At 49.5% G+C, this 23,747-nt stretch overlaps 7 protein-coding genes and 2 non-coding genes across 9 annotated transcripts; 4 read left to right on the forward strand and 5 right to left on the reverse strand.

The window, feature by feature from the left end:
• Positions 1-1,338: 1,338 nt before the first annotated feature.
• Positions 1,339-2,262, forward strand: EI97DRAFT_386258 (uncharacterized protein; the record flags this gene model as incomplete). Its single annotated transcript, XM_033796057.1, has 1 exon — positions 1,339-2,262. A coding segment is annotated over one exon (924 nt), but the record flags the coding sequence as incomplete, so codon positions are not given.
• A 1,192-nt stretch (positions 2,263-3,454) lies between these two features.
• On the reverse strand, positions 3,455-4,232 carry EI97DRAFT_485169 (might be a transmembrane protein). The gene is made up of 2 exons (XM_033802134.1): positions 3,926-4,232; positions 3,455-3,854 (listed from the first exon to the last, which is right to left on the reverse strand). The coding sequence occupies exons 1-2, from the start codon at positions 4,180-4,182 to the stop codon at positions 3,605-3,607; spliced, it is 507 nt and encodes a 168-aa protein (XP_033649786.1). The 5' UTR covers positions 4,183-4,232; the 3' UTR covers positions 3,455-3,604.
• Positions 4,233-8,612: 4,380 nt separating this feature from the next.
• Positions 8,613-9,851, forward strand: EI97DRAFT_232763 (uncharacterized protein). Its single transcript, XM_033793963.1, has 2 exons — positions 8,613-9,111; positions 9,163-9,851. Exons 1-2 carry the CDS (start codon positions 8,680-8,682, stop codon positions 9,748-9,750), a joined length of 1,020 nt encoding a protein of 339 aa, XP_033649787.1. The 5' UTR covers positions 8,613-8,679; the 3' UTR covers positions 9,751-9,851.
• EI97DRAFT_437135 (uncharacterized protein) lies at positions 9,776-10,885 on the reverse strand. Its single transcript, XM_033799279.1, has one exon. It carries the CDS (start codon positions 10,795-10,797, stop codon positions 9,952-9,954), a length of 846 nt encoding a protein of 281 aa, XP_033649788.1. The 5' UTR covers positions 10,798-10,885; the 3' UTR covers positions 9,776-9,951.
• A 1,082-nt stretch (positions 10,886-11,967) lies between these two features.
• On the forward strand, positions 11,968-13,775 carry EI97DRAFT_437136 (uncharacterized protein). The gene is made up of 2 exons (XM_033799280.1): positions 11,968-12,129; positions 12,256-13,775. Exon 2 carries the CDS (start codon positions 12,413-12,415, stop codon positions 13,514-13,516), a length of 1,104 nt encoding a protein of 367 aa, XP_033649789.1. The 5' UTR covers positions 11,968-12,129; positions 12,256-12,412; the 3' UTR covers positions 13,517-13,775.
• Positions 13,776-15,351: 1,576 nt separating this feature from the next.
• On the reverse strand, positions 15,352-18,923 carry EI97DRAFT_470584 (uncharacterized protein). The gene is made up of 7 exons (XM_033801777.1): positions 17,249-18,923; positions 16,822-17,203; positions 16,506-16,774; positions 16,420-16,434; positions 16,050-16,363; positions 15,557-16,001; positions 15,352-15,504 (listed from the first exon to the last, which is right to left on the reverse strand). The coding sequence occupies exons 1-6, from the start codon at positions 18,845-18,847 to the stop codon at positions 15,668-15,670; spliced, it is 2,913 nt and encodes a 970-aa protein (XP_033649790.1). The 5' UTR covers positions 18,848-18,923; the 3' UTR covers positions 15,352-15,504; positions 15,557-15,667.
• A 1,536-nt stretch (positions 18,924-20,459) lies between these two features.
• On the reverse strand, positions 20,460-20,545 carry EI97DRAFT_t88. The gene has a single exon. It is a non-coding gene; the product is annotated as a tRNA-Tyr (tRNA).
• A 481-nt stretch (positions 20,546-21,026) lies between these two features.
• Positions 21,027-21,098, reverse strand: EI97DRAFT_t87. The gene has a single exon. It is a non-coding gene; the product is annotated as a tRNA-Ala (tRNA).
• A 316-nt stretch (positions 21,099-21,414) lies between these two features.
• On the forward strand, positions 21,415-23,503 carry EI97DRAFT_504387 (uncharacterized protein; the record flags this gene model as incomplete). The annotated part of the gene is made up of 4 exons (XM_033802821.1): positions 21,415-22,003; positions 22,059-22,408; positions 22,463-23,408; positions 23,465-23,503. Exons 1-4 carry the CDS (start codon positions 21,635-21,637, stop codon positions 23,501-23,503), a joined length of 1,704 nt encoding a protein of 567 aa, XP_033649791.1. The 5' UTR covers positions 21,415-21,634.
• Between the last annotated feature and the right edge of the window lie 244 nt (positions 23,504-23,747).

A 23,747-nucleotide genomic window follows, 5' to 3' on the forward strand; every position in this document is an offset into this window, starting at 1 on the left:
CTATTTCTTTCTAAGAGAGGAGGCTTCTGCCTTGCTATCCGGTGCCGGTAACCACGCCTCTCAAAGGCTCTTTTTATGATCTCAGATGTAGCTCCAAGGTGTTTAAATTGCTCAGCCAACTGCACATAGGTCATGAGCCTGCCTTCCTGAGAGGCTACAACAAACAGCTCAATCTCATCCACATCCTCTTCTGACAGTGTAGGTGGCCGGCCAGGTCGTTTCCTAGGGGTAACGCGTGGCTGAGAGTTCGCATATTGTGCCTGGCCATAGGAGATGCCTAATTGCCTAGCAATCTGATGGAGCGTGAAGCCAGCGTCGTATAGTGTTTGAACCTGTAGTCTCTGATCGCACGTGAGATGCTGGCGTTGATCTGTCATCTCTGATATTGGGGATGGAAGAAGGTAACTCCGAGGTGAATTACAACAACCGTGGTGATGCAGCTAGAGGTAAAAATTTATTCTAAACAGTAGTAATCTGTATAGGAGAGGATGAAAACTGACCCTTGGGAGGTTCTCTGCAGTTCCATGGCCCGTGCCCTACCCCTGTCTCCTTGGTGGCGAATGTCAAATATTTACCCCTGATACCACAGTATGAGACGAGCCGCGTTCGGGTGCATAAAGCTATGCCGAATGCGGTTGGTGAAGACTTGGCAAAGCTTGTCTCGGCGGGGGCTCTCTCACAGCTGCTAGCAGTGAATTGGTATGAAGCTCTTCATAGGAAACATTACATGATTCGCACAAGCTATCGCGAAGCACGATCACACGTCTTTATTAACATCTTCGGCCGGAATGCAGTACAGAGTAAGCTCCTGTGTTTATTAGCTCCGAAAACCATAGCAGAAGGTACGTTGTGTGCTCTCGTGCATTGAACATCACTAGTCGATGTGGTACGCAATGCGCATAACACATGAAGAGGTTTGCGCTACTCTATTCCTCCTTGCGTGCTGAGAGGAAACTCCACATCTTTTCTATTTCGTCTTCTGCTGATGGGAGAAACACTTCCGGAGTGCGGAACTCCTGACGAGATCGATGAGAACTGAGGCCAATCAAACTCCTGTGCTAAACAGTACACCCCTTATGCTCGACTACGATCTGCAGACCACTAACTTATCACAGTATGTGTCGATACAAACCCAGCATCATGCACCGCCTTGATCTGCCACAAGACCGCCGTCTTAGCCCTGGCGCGCCTGGTCCAATAGAGTTTCGAGAAATACGAAATTCCGGTCAAGGCTAATTCAACCTCACAACTCTGATGAACGTGCAAATGCTATCCAGAAAGCTACGAGCTTTTCTTTGCTTTCCCGATGTGAACAGGATGACTTCGTAATGCGACAGGATGAAGTATTTCCTTCACATCTCACTTCTGCTGTATTGCGTCTCTGCCCGACCGCTCCAGAACATCACTCTAGCACTTCCTGAAGGCACAACAAACCATGGCACCCCTGGTCTTCTTTGCACTCCTGCGAAATGGACGGACGTCATCGTATTCTTCCTCTTCAACTATGTCGCCCATGCTGCAACCGTCATCACTCGGCCAGGGGAGCGCTCCGTTGATTTTGCCGCAACCGTAATCGGATGTCTCCTTCACCCCGCGATGGGACTGTATAGGGGGATCGAAGCGATTCTAAGTGGTGCTTTTTGGTACTGGAAGGACGACCTGAGGAAAGCAGCTAAGAGTGGAGCTCTTTGTATGGTGGTTAGGACGAACAAATGGAGGCCAGTCGACGGCTCAGAGGTTAAGAATGCCGTCGTCCAGATGGCTCCGGATGAGACATCGGCGGACTTAAGTTCAGACGCAGCTTTTCATACCACCGCAGATGGTGTTCACATCGCTACCTACGAACCACCTTGGATACTTTCACAATTAGGCCATCCCATTTATGTTCACCGTCAGACCGTCCATGGGACATACGACCTGCCGGAGGGTTACACCTTCGCCATCGTTCCAGGGGACTGCATGTTGAAAAACGATGTATCCGCAGGAAAACTAGATATTGCGGCGAACTACAACACTGTAAAGGCACTCCTTGCCCTTGCCCAGACCGCGTATGCGTCAATGACCCTCTACCGCTCCCAAGGAGATCAAATCGAACAGTTTGGATATGCGGCATTCGGACTCACCGTCGCGCCATTCGCCGTCATGAGTACCATCAATCTTATCGGGAGCCTCTGTCGTCCGGATTACGCAAGCTTGTATATGGTCGAATCGAGTATCATGGATGAAGCAAGATCACGAGGGGGTTCCTTCAAGGGCACGGTTGCCGCAGTTGACGAAGTGGAGACACAAACCCGTTTTTGTGACGACGTTGACTCTTGTGCAGAGAGGTATGATGTGCAAGACTTGAGGTTCTCTTCGGAGGTGTCAGATGTCGCTGGTGGAATGTCCACGACTGCAAGTTTCACGATCCTTGGTGCATCGAAACACGTGGCTCAGTCCCCATCCCTCTCTGGAGAGAAGGCCAGCAATATGATCGCATTATCAAAGGGGCAACATCGGTACAAGGTCCTCAGCGACCCTCTCACAGTCGACCTTCGACCATCAAGTGAACGGCCGTTGCTACTTCTGCCTTCCTGCAACAACATTCGCCGTCGCTACACACACTCCGAACACCTAAAAACCCTATGGAATCACCAATACCCAATCAAAGATATATCGATACGCAGGGACCGCCTGACGAAAGTAGTCCGCTGCAAAGTAGCAATCCGTCTCCCTTTCCCTTCTGCCCGCCGCTTCTGGCTCCTCAAATATACCATTGCACTTCTGATATCCCTGACCCCTCTGGCCATCAATGGCATCATGACTCGCTTCCAATCTGGCACGATTCCGAACTCCGAGTCCGCTACCTGGAAGTCCTATACGCTGCAATGGCTTTGCGTAGGCGCAACTTCGGGCCTGTGGTGGGTGCAGGACCAAGAGTGGAAGGATGCGGAGCAGGAGCACTTCAAGTGGGCGGGGCTCGGGCCGAAAATGAGGGTCATGTTGTATGTGATCAGCGCGAGCCAGGCTGTCGGGGGTTTTGTGGTGGTGGGGCAGATGTTGGTCAGGTATGGGGTTTGCTCATGGGTGGGGGATTGAGGGGGATTTACAAGAGCTTCGGCGGCATCATATCCTTCACGTTCATGAGACTCGAATGAGCTTATTGCGAAGTCCTATCACAAGATGATAGCTATTTTATATTTCTCGTCGGCTTGGTGTCGGCAGGGTTCCTGCATGAGTAGTGAGACCAAGATGTAATAAGAAAAACGGGAACCTATTTACAAACACAGCAGTGCAGATAGCGTGACGTGTAGACGGATATCATTACGTCCCCACGTCGAATAGTGAGTGTGGGTATACAGCTATCAGAATTAAAGCGAAGATACTGGAAGCAACTGCTTAACGAAGACATTAGAGAATAACCCGGCCCAATTATGGTTCCTTCCTGATCGAAAATAATCATACCGATCGACGATCGACATAAAACAGACACCCAACTGAAGGAAGATTGCCTTTTCTGTATAGCATAACCGCCGTCGACGCGATATTCGGCGTTCAAATTAGCCCTCTTTTTCATTGCTCACTCCAAACAGCGGCCGTGGACTGACACGAGCGCCGGCTCACTTCAGACGTGGCCTGTAGTAGCACTCGTGTCAGCCGACGGCCTCACGTCCTTTTCGGGATGTGTACGGGTAGGCCGATCCTCCCCCCTGGCCAAGAAATCGGCAACAACGGCGACCAACATGAAGAAGAAAGGGATGAACATGAACGCCTCGTTCGCTCTCTTGAGGGAACAGCGGGCGCCACGGGGTGAGTCGAAGCGGCACGGGCCGCGATTGTAGGCCTGAGCCGCGAAGATGAAGGCCGTAAGCCAGCTGCAACGGATGTCAGTGACCATTCGGTCCTCGGTGGCTCCTCGGGTTGCCAGGGGTATGGAGGGACTTACAGATAGGAGAAAATGAGATTCAGTGGGAAGTACCAGGGATGGTATCGGTCGCGGCTGAGCCACGGAAGTATAAAGGACGGTATCCAGAAAGCAAGTGTCATTGTGGAGATGACCATCCAGTATATAAGTCTCATGTCATTCGTGTAGTTGTTGATAAGGTAGCCTGTGATGCCGACGACGATGATCGACGAGACCCAAGATATGAAATTGCACGCCGAAACGACAACGCGAGCGGCGGTGTGAGAAAGGCCAACCATATTGGACTGCTAGTCTTCCGGGTTCTGCTGCTGATGAGCGGACAAGACGGTGATGATCCTGATGGATACAGGGCTAGCGGACAGGGTGCGGTTCAGCGCTGGATGTAACGTACGTCAATGGAAAAGGATCAGAAGCAAGCTTCATCGGCTCTAATATACAAGTAATCGCAGGAAAGTCATCATAGGACCCCGAACTGCCTATGCCTTGCAGCGAACCCTCCCCATAGTGACGCTATCAGTGGTCATGTCGTTCCGCCAGATGTCGTCACATTCAGGTGACCCGGCCTAACATGAAAGCTTCATAGAAACACCGCTCCCGTCGCTGCTCATTTGTTCGTTTCTGCTCTTAGGGTTGTGCTATACGCATCGGGAATGCCAGTCTTTGTTCACCTGAGCTCTGCCGGGCGTCAGTGACACCAATTGAAACAATCCTCTGGGAATACAACTACTATGATCAGGGCCAAACAGCAGAAATGGTATGACGCTGGATTTAGCTAGAAGCCAGATGCGTCATTCAAGGGTTCTGGAACAGCTTGAGATGCACCCGTGATGCTACTCGGCCGGCTCATAGCGCCCCAGCAAGCTCCCGGGTCATTATTAAGCATGCCAAGGGCATCTTCGAGGGTTCTAGAGTACTGTTTACTAATCGGTTTGGAAGGACTTTGCGGATAGTAACATCTCGCGGGTGTAGAGGTCCAAAGGTCGGGTGTTGAGCTCGATAGCTTCCCAATGGTTTTGATTGTCGTCATGCGGGAAGGTCGGCACCATAGTAAGCAAAGCTTCGCTCGGATGATGTACCTTCAGCGGAAGACTAATCCGGCTGCCACTGGATGGATCAAAGGTGAGAGCAGCTGTATGAAGCCCCGCGGCTAGGTAGGGTACCATGGCCATTGCACTAGATCTGTCACCATGGTGAGATCTCCAACGTGTGTTACAAGCAGTGGGGACGAAAGCAGTAAGCCAATTAAGATCATGGCGTGGCCAGAATGACGCAGCTGTGAAATTAGAACAAAGAGAGCGAGAGAGAACGAGTGGTGGTTAAGACAAGCATTGAGTGACCAACTGCGTTGAGTTTAGCGTGCTGCGACTATGATGTAAATGGTACCACGACGACATACCCGGAATAAGAGCTGCACTTCGGTTGAGCAATTCGGAAAGAGTAGACATTGATGCATCTCGAGACTCGTCTGCGAAACGAAATATTCCTTTCCGCTCGCTTTCACCGGTCTCTTATAGACTCTTGCGTCCACGCATTCGCAGCCATAGCAACCCGGGTTTCACACACTCCGTCAAGGTTCATTTCTACTGTGATTCGGCAGAAACTGCCACTTGCATATTCAATCAGGATCTCACGTTCCAGAACTGTCCTAGCGTAGTCCAGGGATAGATTCCACACTGAACCTGCAAGCGGAAGCAGCCAGTAGCAAAAACAAACGTAGAAGTTGAATACCGTAGAAGGGAAGGAAAAATCGTACAACTTTCGACAGAGAGTATCAATACTGGACTGAGACTTAACCCGAAACTGCCATCCTTCCCCTCTCATGCTTTTCTTGAAAGAACCCCCGCCGTTTTCAGTCCCGCCTTAAGTACCCATCACAAGGTCACCAGGGGCAATAGTCGTAGGCCTTCGCTATCTCTCCACCCTGTTCCATGTCGCTCCCTCCCCGAATCAGTCCAAATCCTTACTTTAGACCGTCCCTTTACAGTACACATACGCTGTCCAAATTTAGATACATAATTAGCGGACATGAAACAGCGGAAGCTCTATAGCAGCGCCGTAAGCTTGAAAAGGCTATTCATCCTCGTATCTACAATAACTGGCGAGATTGTAATTAGCGCATTGACTGCACTGTGGCTGTAATCTATCGCACTGTCTCCTGCTCAGTTGACAGTTCGTCAATGCGACATTACCTTAAAATATCTTACGGAAGCCGACCACCCCAGTCTCTTGCATTCGCTGCAGACTCTTTTTGCATATCGCGGTGGACGCGTCCCACGCTCAGCTTGTCTAGCCTTGATCATTCAGAACGTTCCTTGTTCTTGATATTCCAGAGCCAAAAAGCTCATGACAACGGCATCGCCTCGGAAATCCAATAATACCTCAAATTCCGTCTTTTTGTCACATTTATCGAAATTTCTGATCATATATTTGTCGTTACCCGTTGTACATTCTTCCTTGAACTCCTCGCATGGACGGCATTTTGTAGCATTAGTGACAATAGTCCCTGGGCGCGCTTGAAGTCCCGGTCCTTGTCGGCACTAGTTGCTCCGTCAGTTCTTGAGTCGATTTCTTAGGAAGGCAGGCACGCATACTTGGGCATTTATTTCCTTATCGGTTCCAAGCTGCTCAAGAGTCCAACGTCGATCACACATGTTTCTCGCTTCCTTGCTACGCTTTTTACTTCTCCGAGGGTGAGTGGGTTCCGTAGATCCGGAAACTGGTGCCCTTGAGCTGTTCATTGTGTTCTAGAGCCGCGATAGAGAGTGATAGAGAAAAAGGAAATCTTGAGGAATCACCTATCCAAGGGTTTCAGTTCTAGTATTCTTAAGGTCTTGGGAAGATGTACGACGAGCATACATTTCATTCCCGTTATATACTGATGTAAAGCCATTAGTAAGACCTTTGTGCTTTCTGGAGCAGATTTTTTATGATACAGAGAGAGGCATAATTGCCCATGGACACCGAGTCATGCTCACAAAAGATACGTCCAAGATGCGGCTTCTGAGTACGATTCTGTCACCGGAGTCATATATAGTTTCTGAATGACTGGATGCCTACGGGTAAGGGTAGGGATAGAGAACAGGTGCTCCCTGTGGCTCTGATGATAAAACGAGTACATATGTATGCTTACCCGTAAGGGTCATCTCGCCTCCCGACCTTACCCAAAGGGTTGTTCTCACAGGTAATGAATTTTATTTTTCTGGGACAGTCAATGTTCTCTTATCAAAGCGGGTTCTGTCTCTGTCTCTTGTCATACTATTTCGCCCTCGCACGCTAGGACCAAGGGCGACGGGCATGGCTAGTCAATCACATCATTATTTACATATGGGGGCATCTCTCGTAGTACACTTCATCTCTTCATTTTTAACTACTTTGTTTTCACATGCATTGCATCAGTGCCAGTCGAGCGATAAGACCGTTTGCCGGCTTCGATGGGCATCATACTGTTAGATGGCTTGAAAACGACCGAAGGAAAGTCATAGTGAGAGCCGACGCTTAGGAATACAGAGCTATTGTCGGAGATTACTGCTTATAATTTCGCCGTCGAATGAATCTCGGAAGCTCTGAGCCCGTTGCACTCTCTTTCACCGACTTTCTCAACTCTCCTTGGCACCACCTTCTCTCTGGCCTGATTCCTTCGCACTCCGAGAATCAGATGAGCAATATCCATCCTCATCCTGAACCAACCTACTAGAAGCAGAATCCTTCGCGCTTGCAATACCATGTCGGACGCCAACGCCCTCGCGCCGCAACTCGCCGGCCTCGACATCTCCACCACGGGCGCGGAGAACGCCAACACCAAGCCTGCTCCCAAACCCGAATCTGGCCTCGATGGCTTTCTCAAAGCGGGCGGTCCCACTAACCTCATCATGAAATACACCACCGGCATCGTGACGGACGAAGACAGAAAACGGATCAAGGATCTGGCTGCCCTGCTTGGAAAGGCCGCGCGCGACGGGACCTCTCTCCCTCCGCAGGTGCTACTGCTGGCGAGCGACACGATTCTCGACCTTCACTTCATTGCTGAGGCACAGGCTCGCGGACTCAAGCTACAGAAGTAGGTATGGTCCCACTGCAAGTGCATGGTGGCCTACTTACTGGGCTTGTAGTCCCGAGAAGTAACATACGGTACGGGAACGGACGGCGGAATGGACTGGTCGGTGTGAGACAACTGGCAAAGACGCAGGACTCTTCATGGTTCGGAGTTGAGCTGTAGAAGATCAGCGCCAGAAAAAGGGCATGGACAGGATATTCGTTGTTCTACAGAACTGGTGTTCACTTGGCCTACCTTTGTCTGTCTAGGTGTGACGGTGCGACATAGTTAGGGCAATATGATGAATTGAGCCTCTCCAACACGTTGCAACGTTTTCCTCCTCACCCTCCTTTCGCTGCACGCGTGCCGTTGCTGTAAAACAAGCACAGCAAGCTGCACCAAAGCTAAACCCAGAGATTCATCCCCGAACTGTAGGCTGTACACTAATTGGTGCTGCTGAGACAGCATATGGACACTTCAAAGGGAAGCTAAACAAGTAGCAAGAGGATTTAGGACCCTTCGAATATTCAATGTAAGAGGTAAGGAGAACATACTGTGTACGATGAATGTCCCAGGGTGCAAGGCTAGCATTTAACGCTAACTGTTCGCGGCTAGCGTCTACGCCACAACAAGCCTTCACCATCAAAACGCAGACCTGGTGAACCACCTACACCACCAACCACCGCCTACCTAGGGCTGTACGGACACATTATACATACGCGGTGGTTATGATTTTGGTCGTATGTTTGGATGGTTCCCGTCACTATACGCTCCTTTCTCCCGCATAGTTTCCGTTTTATGCATTGCATGGAAACTCGCATTCGTACACTTATCCAACTGTCCCTCAGCCATACTTTCGGTCCGCAGTGAGCCGTCCTGCTCGTTTGGAGCGCTTTTCAACTTGATTGCCAAGGCGATGTCAGCAAAGTCGCTGAGTGCATCGAAGTATGCTACACGAACGGCCGCCGAAGGTGTTGCTATATCTCGTTCGGAGCGACTCAAGCAGGGAAAAGAAAGGGCCACGCGCTTGTTGATCCGCTTGAAGTGGAAGGCGGACTCTCTGGCATCCTCATACGCACGTGCAGTCGAAATATTGAACAGCGAACAACCTGCAGATGAACGTCCTGTCGCCCAGCAAGGATACAGTTTCACATTCTTTCAAGGGATGAGTAGTGCAAGTGACTCCACCTTGGAGCAGTGTAGCAAAGCGGCTAACATCAAAAAGAAGCAAGCCGAGTCCATGTTCAAGGTCGACTTCTTTGAGTTCTACACTCTTCTGGAGCGATATTTGACGGTCTGTCTCGCACTTTTTGGCATCTTCGTATCAGGGAATGCTCCAAGGTCGAACCTGATCGGCTTGCGTCTTCTGACTGATCCGGACTATGCCAAGAGAAAGCTCCAAGCCGATCACCAGTTCCATGCCAACCTCCTGGATGCTCTGACCGATACCAAGAATCCACTTTGTCCTGCTCTGGGTCATCAGGACATCCAAATGCAGCTTGCTCTTGCGAAGGACTACCGGAACCGCTGGAAGGATGCAGACGAGAAGCTCCTCTCCTCGCAGTGGCAAAATGTCCATGGTGAGGAAACTTTGGGTATCAGGCTGAAGGATCTGGGACTTGGTGTTATGGTGCGAACGATTCTCAGTGGCTGTGAGCATGCCCTTGACATCGTCCTTAACCAAACCAGTAATTACTCTTTCGTGGGATCGACATTGTCTCAAGTTGGATCCGAGGAGTGCAGCCTTCAAGAAGCGATGGACATGGACGATATGCCCTTCGAGTTCATGGATGATGCGATGGAGCTGGACTGAGACCGAAGACCTGTGTCTTATGGCAACATTGTCTAGGTATGGACGAAAAGGTAGCTACACTCTACATCTTCAGAAGCGCCAGTATGTTGTCTATCAGTCTCTTCCTGCCTGTTTTGTTTCCTCCAGGCGCTCTTGTATGCCTCCGAGTGTCTCGATTGGACTCTTTAACCGTACCCCTATCCCAATCTTTCTCTTCAGATCTTAGTCTTCCATTTGTTCTTGGAGAACACTGTCCGGTCTGACCCTCCTCACTTCATCTTGATCTTCGCATTTTGTCATCTCTTGTTCCATTATCCACCGACATCGTTCCCTGCAATCCCAACATACCGCCCGCTTACATACTCGGACATCATATATCCATTTCTTACGACCCAGTATCTCCCAGCAGTGTGTGCACTCTAGCGGAATGTTGATTCTTTCCAGGTCACTCTTTCGTTTTGCTACCCTCAAACCTTTGCTACTCCGTGTTCGAAAAACTGTGGCATCTTTGCTTTCGATTGCTTCCATTCCGTCAAAAACAACGACCTGATCTAGAGCACACCACCACGACGGTCTTCCTCTTTCAGTGCGTGCACAGACATCTCCTCGTGCAAATGCTGCTATCAGCCTATTAGGAGCTGGAAGAATACATTCACCTGGCATCGAACGCGGAGGTATGAAGACTCGGACTCTCTCATAGGCCCGTTTCTTAGGTGAGAGGTCCAGGCGATCTCGAAGTAGTTCAGTCGGCGACTTCAGCGCTGCTCTGACCTGCGGTTGCGGGTTACGCATCATTTCAAACCGCTGCTCTAGTTCTGATTGTGGTTTCGTCTCTGTCGATCTGATGGGACGCGGGAAGTTGGATTCTGCAGGCCGACGCGGACTGTTGAACCCTGGAGATTTTGCGGGTATGCTGCCGGCCCTGGATTCGGATGACGATGGAGCGGGTACCGTCGAAGAGGGACAACCTGCCGTCTTCGCTGGAGTGCATCCTTTAAGTCCGGAAAGGAAGACCCTAGAGTCACGGGCAGCAGACGCGTGACCTTTATACTGATCAGGGTTTGCCATGGTACGATGCTGGTGGTGAACTTTTCTCTGGACGTATGCACAGGGACTCCTAAAGCACATATAAGGGCGTTGTGTTGGAGTTCGAAGAAAGAGAGCGAACTATCTGGAGAGGCTTTACCACCAGGCACATCGAATATACATATATCTGTCTAATCCCGGATCCAGACCTGCCCGTACAATCTATATTCCCACATTCAGCCTGACATCCTACTCTTGCGTCCGCATAATAATGCGGTACCGTCTGCGACGGAGTCTGTCAGAACTCAGAATAGACCAGGGTAGTCCCTCCTTCACCCAACTGCTTCCCTGTCTGCGAAGTTTCGAAACAAGAGAACCCAATGGAGACATTGCAATGCATCGGCGGAGTATTCTAGGCAGCGAAACATCGTACAGCCGTCGGGAGGGAGCGTATGGGGCTTGACTAACCGATGAGTTACAGGGCGTTATCATGCCGGGTGATTGAGTATGAGGCAAGGGTGCCTCTGCGTTCGTTAGGCTAGGGTAGGCTGTGATGGAGCTCAGCACTCTGACATTTGAGTCATGCGTATGGTCTTGCTACGACGCAGTACCCTCAATGCCCTCATCATGCTTCTCGATTCAAATTAACTCGTAGTGCATGCATCGAACGAAGACCTGAACTCTACCTAGGGCATCCGAAGCGCCGGCTACAGTCACCCGACTTCGATTTCAGGCTCATATCATATTCTGCTAAGTCTCACTGGTTGTGGACTACCCTTGTAATTTTGAGGCTGAGCTTGAATTTTCAGAGCTTCATCTCGCACTTGTCAATGTGCCCGGTGGGAACACCTGGGGCTTAGGCAATCCTTCGCACACATCCTGCAAGATTGATGCCTGATAGACTACGGCACTTGGAAGAAGATATAAATCAGTATTAATGGCATTCAGAGACATAGAGTTTAAGGTCCATTAGTAGAACAAAAGTTTGCTGAGGTTTGACACGTGAAGGTCACGTGAATTGGTCGTATTTAACAGACCTTTCGCGTCTTTGAATTTCAATATTTTACCTGGAAATATCCTGACTCGATAGTATTTACCGTTGATGTATAATGCAAAGCAACTATGCTCCGAAAGAGCAGGTAGCATGCTAGCCTCTCATTCTATTGGCTTGTTCGCTAATTGTTCCCCGATGCACTGCCTCAGCTCAGCCTCCTTCCACAACTTCAGCCATAATCACGATACTCATTCAGTCGCGTGGGAAGGCGGTGACAGAACTGTACATAACAACGAACATACCACATCTTCATTGAGAGGTGGTAGCGGGCGGTTGGCGTAATCGTCGGCATGCCTCCAGGACAAAGCTGATAGTGGGTGGTAAGTCACTGTATGAGCATGGCGCAAAGCACAGGTCAAACTTGTCGCGCCACGTCAATGACTCTTGTTTGTACAACTGATTGTCTTCATTCAGACCGTTTGCACACGCTAATTCAGAGTGTACAGTCAAAGAACGCCCAACTGGGCTATATAAACCTCTCACATGCTGCGTTGGATCTCCACACTCTGCCATCCACGGCAAACGAAGGATACCCCACACAGTACGAACAACTACATTCAGGACGACCTTCCACCACCTGATTTACCAACTAAGTCGAGAAACATGCCAGTACCTAATGTGTTGGTGGTCACCGACATCGGGAATGACTACGATGATATGATGGCCTTGCTTATCCTTGGATATTACCACAGGCAGAAGAAGATCAACCTCAAGGGCATCATTGTCACATTGCACCCAGTGACTGAAAGAGCGAGAGTGACCTATGGGCTTCTAAGGAACTGTATGGGAATCAAGGACGTGCCAGTCGCCGAAGGTACCACGGGCACGGACAACGAACGTGAAGACGCAGAATGGACAAAAATTGCCCTTAACGCCGAATTCTCCGCCGAACCGAGGACTGGCTTCAAGAATTACTTAGAGCTCGCAGCGGAGGTCCTCACCGAAGCCAAACGCAAAAGGGAGAAGATTCGACTGCTTTCCATAGCGAGCATTCGCGACATCTGGGCGATCGTGCAGCAAAACCCATCCTTGTTCAAGCAAGTCGTGTCGGAAATACACATCCAAGCAGGCTGTAAGATCGTGGACGTGGGCGACACCTACATGGGCAAGAAAATCGAGAAAAAGAAGCTGGTTGCGAATGATGAGGCTAGAAACAACTCCGATGACCTTGTAGCAGCCAATAACTTCTACGACTTCATCCAGAAAAACAAGATATCTTGCTCAGTTTATGAAAAGCAGGCAGCATTTGTCTCCGGCTGCAAGAAAGATATATTCGATCCGGAGCATGCGTCCAAAGCAATGAAGAAGGTGGCCACTTACATCTATGCGATCCACGACATCCAGAAGAAAGTGTACTACAAGGACGCGTGTAAGCCCATAGCGCAGCGACGATTACCCTGGTGCGACGAGAAATGGTTTCTGGACTACATGTGCAAGGACTTGCCTAAGGAGCTCGTTGAAAAGAAGGACGTCGATATTGAGCGACTCTTACCGTACACGCTCGTCACTCCGTATGATCCTATAGCCGCTTTAGGCTGCATCGAGGAAGTAGCCGGCATGGCATTGAAACTGCCAAAAGCGCGATATGAAGACGTGGATGGCTCAGGACATCAAATGTTCTACGTCGGTTCGAATGTTTCGAAGGAGGCTGGGCACCTCATTGCGGAGGAGATACGGAGGCATATGCGATTGGCACTCACCATGTAGTGGTGATAGCATTCGTGGCGACCATGGAGGCTTGAACCACTGTGGAGGATGTTGATAGGAAAGCCGGACCGAGGGACTCCGGTGTCAAAGAGAATGATGACCAGACTATGACTGATGGTTATGATCTGTGTATTGTAATTGCAGCGGCTGGTTTGGTTCTGTCATGGAATCCCAGATTTCCGTGTGTCATGTCCCCTGCCAATGACTATGAGAATCAAAAATGACAATACACTGCTTCTTACCTGATGCAATCACGCTACACATACATCTCCCTCGCTACCTTTTGACTGTATTTGTGTGATGGTAATCTCTCGCTTCGTTTAACAGGCTTACTATACTTACTCGTTTCGTTAGATACGCGTTCATTTAGCTTCTCTATGGCTTTCAGTAAGCTTAGAGCTTCAAGGTGGCTTTTACTTCGTCTGGGAGCCGTTATAATGAAGAGGGTTGGTGGGAAGTGGTTGGCGTATGGGTGCAATGGGCAAAACAAATCATGGGGATACTAGAATCAATCTGTCGAACTACCGTGTAAAAGCAGACAAGCTATACATGAATTTCCGAAATCGGCTCAAAAGGACACTACGTTGAAGGAAAACGAGGAGTTACAGATAAGGTAAGAGGATAAGATGACCAAAGTATAAATTCAAAATCGCAACACACACAAAGGGTTGACCAGTAGAATTACAAGAGCAGATGAATTGACTTAGAGATTGATGTGACTTTAGGAGTATATTTAGCCATTACAGCTTAGGATTAGTTATAACATAATCTAGAAAGCAAAACAGAAACCCTTCCGCATGCAGAACTACGCTACCCTCCTGATATTGATCCAAGGCAAGTTTCTCCAGTAAAGGATGCCAACGAGGCTTGTGCGGCCGGCTCCAGGTACGGGGAATCGAATATAGCTTTCTGGACGGGTAAGACTCTTGTTAGAGTTCTGTGGAAACATTCGCCGCTAGATTATCTCCTGCACCTAGGCAACCGATGAACGTCTGTGCAATTGTCTCTTTCCGCGAGAACGGATATAGTTTTGCAGGCATGTCTCAGACCGCCCGTCCAAACCGAGTTCGTCTTTTTAATCCCCGACGGGTTCCCCTGCGCAGTGTTGGTGTATGGACAAGGCTCTCCCTTGGAAGCATATTCGCAAGCGTAATAACCTCCGAGAGGATGAATCGGCTCTCGGCCTCCACTTCGAAAAGTCGGTTTGTTGTGGAAGAGTTTTTGACAGCGTTCCTCGCAATGTTTAAACCACCAGTAAAACCAGATACACATACTGTTCGAATCGATTTCCAGGATAGTTCAACTGGAGAAGAAGTGGAATAATGGACAGTTCTGAGGGTAATCTGTAACAGAAGATAGATCGAAGGCGCTGGGCTTTGTTTCCAAGGTGTTGCTGGTTTGGATATCTTTTATTCGCTGGTCTGAAATGCTCTTGGGAATGAGAGGCCCTGCCTTATTAGGAACGAGGATTCTTAGAGATTCTTGCTTGAGAGATCGCTGCGTGATTTGGAGAAAGTGGATTATGCCTGCCTTATATAGTGGAAGGGAAGCCGATGAGTCGTCGCTCTTTGACGCTAAGCTGTGGTGACTCCTCATATGACGATTGAGAAGACTGACTTGTCAAGGATGAGTTACGAGGTGGCAATAGCATAAGCATAGTTCGAATGTGGATTCTTGACGCGTTTTCATTGTCTAATAACTTAAAAATTGATTGATGACATTGTCATTTTTAGCCTGCCCTATGATAGATAAAGCTTGAAGAATGGGCGATTGAATCCGATGTGATACATTCTACTCAGGTATATGTACTATGTTACTGCACATAATCCAACCATTACAGCTCCTTGCTGCAGAATGGTATGGCCCAAAGTCATATATTAGAAAGGTGACCTTATCGTTTGGTTGAGTTCGGGGTAATCGTAAAAGGGCGCAACAGAGCTATCAACCGTGCATTCAAAAGTGCATTCAATCTTCCGCGTCCTTCGGTCCTAAGATTATCGTGAGCACGAGGTTAAATTCCATTCGTTGATTCGCGCGTACCTTTCCGTAAAAGTCGGTATTATGCCAGCCCTCTGTCAGTTTACAACGGTCATTATTCCACGCCGTCCACGTCTTATCCCCCCAGATAAAACGCAGGTCATCGCCATTTTCTCACCTTACGGAGATCGTACTCGATCCGAGATGGGGGCACTTGACTTCGATACCTGCTCTTTCATCGGTCGTCTCGGCGCGGTAGCAGAAGGGTATTTCACTGTCGATGGCCGACGCACCCGCACGGGAAATTCCCACCTTCCATGCTTCTTCGCCATGGTTACTAGGATCGGCATTGTCGATTTCCCTCACACTTATTTGGCACATGGTTTTCGGCGGGTCGGAAGGTGGAGAAGCAGCGGGAGGGCTGCTTGCGATAGACGTTGCGGCTGGGATCTGCGTAGAAGTCGGGGCAGCCTCTGTTGTCGTGGTAAGAATGGTCGCTGAAGTCATGCTTTGACAGTTAGCCTATGAAACTAAGATAGAATTGGTTTTTGCTTACCTCTGGCTCGCCGAAAGTGTAGAAGATATTGGGGTAGAGATTGCAGAACACGCCGTGACATTCTGATCTTGGCGTTTTGGGAAATGAATTGCACAGGGTGATTCAGGATGCGCCGTGTCCCCATTTGCAAGGTTATAGACGACGTTCAGTTTTGGGATGCTGGACCAGCCTTCAGGGGGAGCTGCTGGTAGTGGAACTCTGGGATATGCATGGGCGACCAAGAACTTCTTGATGTCCTCCTCTGGCGAGGGTACGCTTGGGTCGTGGATTAGGCATACGCCAATGCAGCCGTAAATGTAGGCAACAAGGCCAGACTGAATTATAGTCACTAAAGGGCGTAATATCAGGCAAAGAGGGTTGTTCGACCTACCGTGATAGCAGCCGCCTGACTAGTCCCAGTGTGCCTAAAGGGGTCTGGGTTCATATCTCCTCCTTTCCAGGGGCAAAAACGTTCACAGCCGGAGCGAAAACGGTCATGGACCCATCCTCATTCGGAATATCAGGGGCTGTTTGCTCATACAGCGATCCGTCCTCCTGCACTCCTCCAACTGTGATGATCATGTTGTCAGGCGTTCCGCACTTCCGTGGAATGCCCTGGTGGAGAGGCCGAGAATTGTCATTACCCGCAGCAAGAACAACAGGGATGCGTCTTCTCTCCGCCCATGCGAAGAACTCGATAAACGCCGCTTCCATGTGCTGGGACTCGCCATCTGAGGCAGGAAAACCTGGAGCTACTCAGCCATTACTCATGGAAAGCGTGAAGGTCGCTTACCAAACGACATATTGACAACAGACTTAGCATCTTTATCGACCTTAAGCCTATTCTCTACGTGGAACTGGATGCGATTGAGACACCCTAACATGGCTACGGCCTGTGCACCTAAGGCAGTGTCTGGACGATCCGGCGCGTCTCCTCTATTAAAAGCCCCTTTCGTCTTCAACAGGTAGAGGTCTGCATTTGGAGCAACACCAATAGTTTTGCCGGCAGCTATGGAAGCCATCTTCGTGCCATGACCGGAGACTCCTCGTATATCTTCGGGTAGAATGCGAAGGTTAGGAAAGAGTCGCTGATGGTTTTCCAAAAATCTTGGAGGTATTGTGTCCTTATTCGGAGCCACGAAGTGCTCTACCTTACGTCCCTGCGATGCTAGCTCCTTTCTGATATCAGCATTTGTGTGGGCTAGGAACTGAGAACTTACGAGTATGTCGACATCAAAGCCGTCGTCAAGAATGTATATGGTCGTTCCCTTACCACCGGATTCATCAGCTATAAAGAGAGGCGGACGTGATGGGTTGCTAGAGGACCCTGGTGCTTGTGCTATCATCTTTTTCCAGTATGGTGTCTGAGGAGATGCTGGAATCATACCCCTGCGATCTAAACGTGAGCTTGAAGATGTGGTAAGCTGTACAGCTTGCTCTCCTTGCTGGAAAGTGCTTTGGGTAGAATGGCGAGGTGGCATGGCACTGCCTGTGGGAATCGCGAGGAATTCTTCCGGAGGGCCCTCATCATTCAAGTCCCCAATGGACGGCTCATAGACTTGCATGATGAAATCATGCCTGTCTTTCAATGAAGCTGCTTGTTCTGAAGTGAGGTCGGTTAGATAGACCTGGTTCCCAAAGCTTTCAAAAATGGATTTGTCCCCTTTACTCCCATCGAGCTGTTGGATGAACTGTTCAAAGGTATCCATGGAGGTTCCAACTTTTGTCCAGATGTAATGTGGAGTTGGCGTCTGTTCAGGGCGTTGTGATGAGGCCGGTTTGCTCGAGGAGGTGATTGAGGTTGTTTGGGTTGTCGCCTGAGGATTCTCCGTTGTCAAAGCAGTGGTCTGAGTTGGCGAAGCTCGATCAGAGCTCGCACCAGTTGTTCCAGTTGCAGCAGGCTGACCGCTACTGACCGCAGAAGTTTGCCGAATCTCCTGGTCCCACGGAAACTCCTCAAACGCTCTCATCGCCTCACCCGCTCTTTCAACCTCTCCACCAGGCTTACCAAATTCATTGATGTTATCTCTGACCCGCTTCTGCATATCCGGTGTGAGGCTGTCAAACCCTTTAAGCGCATTCGAGGTCGCAGTGAGCCAGTTGGAGACGCCACGCCCAAGGTTCTGTGCCGATGTGAATGTGCCCAGTGCAGTAAAGGAAAGCTGGTCCAGGGGAAATACCTGTCGGAGACCGTTGAGGGTAGCAACGACGTCGTTAACGTTACCCAGTGCGGTTCCCATTGCGTTGGCGACGGTGCCGGCTGCTGCACCACCGGTCCCCGTTGCAAAGTCCACGGCGCTTTTTCCGACATCTGCAACGCTTGACACGGCTTTACCCGCAGCACCAACGGCCTTTCCGATCCCTTTGAAAAGGCCTGCAAGGGGGCCTCCACCGCCTCCTCCGTTGTCACCTCCATTACCTCCACGATCAAGGTTAGTGGATGGCCCAGGCTGAGCCGTGATAGTTTGACCCCCAACGGATATCTCTTGAGCAGATGTCAGCCCAGCAGGGATATTCAATGTTTGGCCGCGCAGTATAACCTTGTTAGAGTGGAGTACGCCAACACTACCATCAAGAAGTAATACCTCGACGGGCGGCTCATTCAAGCCTGGAAGATGGTATGTCTGCCCGTCAATAACTGCATCGAAGACCCAAGGGGTTGGGGGTGGTAGGGAAGGTGAAGGAGCACCCGGTTGCGGAGGGGTAGGTAGTGGAGTACCTTGCTGCGGTGGTGGCGTCGGCTGACCAAATAGATCAGATTGAACAGGAGGTGGTGGTGCTGTTTCGGTAACAGTCTTGATGTCTGGGGAGCTCGACATACTCGAGGTGACTGTAAATGTTGTCACGAGTTGCGATCCTTCTGATATTATAGTGGTCACAACGAAGGAATTGGTGTGAAATACTGTGCTGTGAGACCGTGAGGGACCTGATACACCTGAAGAGGAATCGCTGGTGGTCGAGATCAGAGTGAGGGCTGTAGATACTGTAGAGAGATGGATTGTAGTTGCGGTACTCTGCGTACCCTGATGTCCAGATTCAGATAGAGTGGAGTTCGCCGGCACAGGAAAAGGCGGCCGATTGGAAATCTGAGTGGAAGAAGATGGGGAACTCCCGCTCGATGTACCTCGCGTTATTGAGGACGTGGTCGTCGCATTCGACGGGATGGGAAAGGGAGGGCGTTCTGAGATGGGCGGAGTGATGGAACTCGGGCCAGTGCTTGCCAATGTGTCTCCTGATAGGGGTGCTTTTGCGGAGAACACCCAGATGGGTGTCGTTGGAATTGAAAACGTGATCGTTTCTTCAAGGGCGCTGCGCCGATAGACTCGGTCTTGTTTGGGTTAGACAATTGGGTGGAAAGGCATCGAGTTTGGAAGTACCTAGATGAGGAATACTATACGGCAGAGAACCGCTGGCCTTAGGAACAGTAAGTAATAGTGCAAAAAGGATGCGAAAGACTGATTCCATCATAGGAACGTATCGTTAAAGCAAAAGAAAACGGTCTATGAGTTTAAATAGAAGTATGCCAGAGAAAGCAAGTAGCAGAAGACGCAAACAGATGATGCATGAACATACTAAGTGCTTGCTGGCGGTAGGCACTTATATATCGGATTGCATTAGATAGCGGTAGCACTAACATACAAGGCGGAGTTAATACTAACAGGCCGTAGTCGACAAAGTCCGTAAGGTCTTAGGAAACCTAGATGGCGCAGTACGGCGCGGTCGTTCCGGCCGCAAGCTAGATAGTTGGAGAGATGCGAATCACGATCTGCTTCTCAGAGTCGCAATAAAAGTCTACTCGCAATCAGCAATATCCATCTCACTGATTGCGGGAACGCTATTGAACCACGATTCCCCTTCCAGCATTAGCTATAAGGTTCAGACAAATGCCGAGCTTTCTTCGTGATTGTATATAAAGGCTAATATGTATTGTGGTGGTGATGTCCAAGCAAGCCTGGCGCTAAATGAAACAGAGGCAGAGTCCGGACAGAATCTGAGCGGCTTGCGTGCCGTGACAGAGCCGACTCTGGTAGGGTATCGTTGGCAGCCGTGCCTCACATCTACGTGACCGTAGCGCTGGTTGAAAGCTCGCGCGGCGGGTATCCGGGGGCCAGGTCCACGGTATACGCCTAGAATGGAAACGGAGGCTGGTAATCTGCCTTGTACGGCGTAGGTGTAGGCTGGGTCGGATTTAAAGGGGCAGATGCGGCGGATGCTGGTCGCAAGTGGCAGAGAAATATCTCTCGTTCCACCCATAGATCCGTAAATCTGGTGGGAACGCCAGTCGTACTGTCAGTCCTAGCCAGAACCACCGGACGACGACGCTCCATCGCACTACTTCGACCTGGTTCTGGAGAACTTTCTATAGCCTCCCTCCTTCACTCGGAAAGCGAAAAAGAAGAAAAATGAACGAAAAAGCAAAAAAGGTAGGTGTCTCCGCTCCCAGAATCGAACTAGGGACCTTTCGGTAACAATAGATATTACAGCCGAACGTGATAAACCAACTACACCAAGCGGAGTCGATTGGTATTTTGTCCAAAAATAATCCTTGATATAGCTGTAAAATCTTGTCGAACTAACTGAAGATCGAAGGCCAGGTTTTCCAACATAAGATCTGCTTCCGTTCGCGTCGGTAAACCGAATATTATTTGGAGGAGTGCATTGGGACGGTGCATACTTACAACAGCCCGTACTGTAGTAAGTCGTGTCCAATCCTAATACAGGGTGAATAACAATCGGGGTTCACGAGACTGTGTTCGTTTGTTAGCTTACGCATAGACGGCCCACTTTTGCCTTCCTTTCCGACCAGCCCTCGAAATTCGACGTACTCGGAACTCTCACGCCTCGCCGTCCCAAAGATTGGTTCCAATTTTGTTCTTCGTCACATTTCTCGTTCCTTCAAGTCTAGGTGTCTTACATGGGCCAAAAAGAACGAGAGTATCGTCGCGATCGTGGTTCCACGCCAAAAAAGTTTGCTTCCGGCCAATGCGGAGGCAAAAATGGACAATCTGGGAATTGAACCCAGGACCTTTCCCATGCTAAGGGAAAATCATACCACTAGACCAATTGCCCGCTGTTTGTGTCCTTGCAATTTCGATACTTATAATCAAAGCTTTTGTTTTTATAAATCCCGAAATCGCAATCGTCAAAGCTCGCAACCTCTACGTTTAGTTGAACGCGAAATCCCAACTCCTGGCCTCTCCAGCTTGTCTGCTACTTTGTATGGCAGAGAGAGGCAGTGCACTAGTTTAGGGATTGTAGAAGTCAGTTCCAGTATTGTAAAACTTGAAAATCGAAAATAATACCATTTCCACGCGCCAAGAGTACGCAAGGGTCTGAAAAGGAGAACTTAAATTGCAGACAACAAGGGTCCAAAAACCAAGACTGGGATTCGGGAAACCTAGAGAGCCCTGGGAATTCCCCTGCACTTCCGGAAGCGACGATGGAGACCAACCAAAGCTTTCTCCAGCGGAGATGTGAACTTAACTGCCCATATGCCTTGCTTACCACGGAATCTCCTCCTTGCTACCTGATACCACGAAATCTCCTCCTTGCTACCTGCTACTACGGAATCTCCTCCTTGCTACCTGATTTCTCTTGAGTGCATCATGTCAAGTTACTCTAACGCCGATTCTGACTACGACTCTGATCTTGCCGCTCAGCTAGAAGATGGGGTCTTTGATAAGGCACGCGCTAGACCTTATGAGGTACCTGTTCTGCAGAGAATTCAATCCTACTGGAAACAGTTCGCTAAGAGCGTTCGATTACCCACTCCAAATGATAACCCCTTTGATACCGCTCCACCTATCCCCCAGGTAAAGGTATATTTCAAGTGGAGAGTAAAAAAGGGACACGGATGCCTAACAAGCAAGATATGCATCACAACGCTCGTGAAGGAGTTTGAGCAACTACACCACGCAATCCGGTATGGGAGTGGTCATCGTTACACACAACGTGAGGTATTTGAAGTAAGAAAGGTACGTTATTGGTTTGCTTAATGTCTAGATAACATAAACTAAGAAATTGGCCTAGTTTATTGAGGACCTCTCTAGAGAGGGTGCTTGCACACGGGCTGTCGAGAAGCCAGTCGCTCTCTATGTCGACGTTGAGGAAATACTGCGCTTCCTCTGGTGCGAAGACCCGTACAACTGGACCCATCCTCGTCAGATAATACAAATGACATGGTATCTTCTACTTGCCTCCTTCTACGGCCTCCGACCAGGCAAGATTACAGAATCATCACACCATTGGAACTCAAATGAGGGGATCTTGTACAAAGATGTATCTCTTTACCTACACAGGCAGGAAGACAAGTCTCTCAAGTATCTCTTGAAGATAAATCTTCGAAATCGCAAGCATAGGAGAGGTGTGGAGGGTATATCGTAAGCATACTGTTCTGCAAGAGTATTATGAACACTTACTAAACTATAGTGTAGGCAAGTTATTACTCTATACGAAGAAAAAGAACCCAACACTCACGCATGCCCGGTTCGATGGTTCCTCTACTTGGCCCTCGCAGACGACGTCTTTAGGGACAACATAAACTTTGACGAACGGTGTCTAAGCCCTACAGTTACATCCGTGAAATTTCCTATTAAACAGGAAAAGGAGAATTTGCCAGTCCTTCGGGCAATGGACGGCCCGGGGGGAAAATCAATCAGCCCAAACAGACTCTGGAATGCAGCGAACCTTAGTACCGCACTAGCTGCACTTGGGCGAAGGTGTGGATATAAGGATACTGTTTCTCCTTATTCAGTTCGACGAGGCTTTGCAAATGGCATCGAAGGCAAGACATCAGCACCTAAGTTAAGGCAGCTTATGGGTCATTCAAACGACGGAATACTACAAGCCTATTTATCCCAGGATGTTGGTATTGACGCTCAGAATGCAATACGAGGTTTGCCTCAAGATACTGCCCGCATGGACTCCTGCCGTAGTATTGGGTTTGCGAGGAATAAAGATGCACCAATGCCCTGGGCAGGCCTAATAGGGCTACGCCAACCCCCTTGCCCAGACGAGGATGTGGCTACAGTTGTTACTGTTAAGGAACGAAAAAAGAAAGTAAAAGTCTTCAGACAAAGGTTGCTCTCCGAACGAAGACAGCGTTGCTTCGGTGGTGAATTGGAAGATTGCGAGCAAGACGACGAGCTTCTGCACGTTGGCCCAAGTAGGGTGCTTACAAAACCCATTATGGAAGAGATCTTCCGCGTGGACGCGGCTCGAAGGCAGGTGAAAGAAGTCCTATGGGAACGAAAGAGCACTACCCATAGCCATACGTTCCTTCTGCCAGTCCTAATTGCGATGGCAAATCCCAAGCCGTTCGTGGCAGCTTACCCCGATATGGAGAACCCCATTGATCACGGCCATTGCACATCTTGCTCCGTGCGTCTCCCTCAATCAACCCTAGACGCTAACACGCACACTTTGGTGTTTTATAGGGGCACCAGGTCGGCACCAGGAAGAATACACTGCTATGACTGCGGTGAATATGTCTTAAGAAATGACTTTCTCTCTCATGATAGGAACAAGCATCTAGCGTCACTGGACCCATTATGCGCAGTGCTTATTTGGAAACGCTTGTTGATTAGGCCTGGCCGCTGTCCTTTCTGTCTAGCCACTCTCAAGACCGGCGAACTACTTTGGCGATTCTTATCGAGAGAGAGTCTACTTGAGCATCTTTGTAAGCATTTGGAAGGTCTCCCTGAAAACTCCATAACATGT

This window comes from Westerdykella ornata (genome assembly GCF_010094085.1).
Source record: "Westerdykella ornata strain CBS 379.55 unplaced genomic scaffold EI97scaffold_41, whole genome shotgun sequence".
NCBI classification, from domain to species: domain Eukaryota; kingdom Fungi; phylum Ascomycota; class Dothideomycetes; order Pleosporales; family Sporormiaceae; genus Westerdykella; species Westerdykella ornata.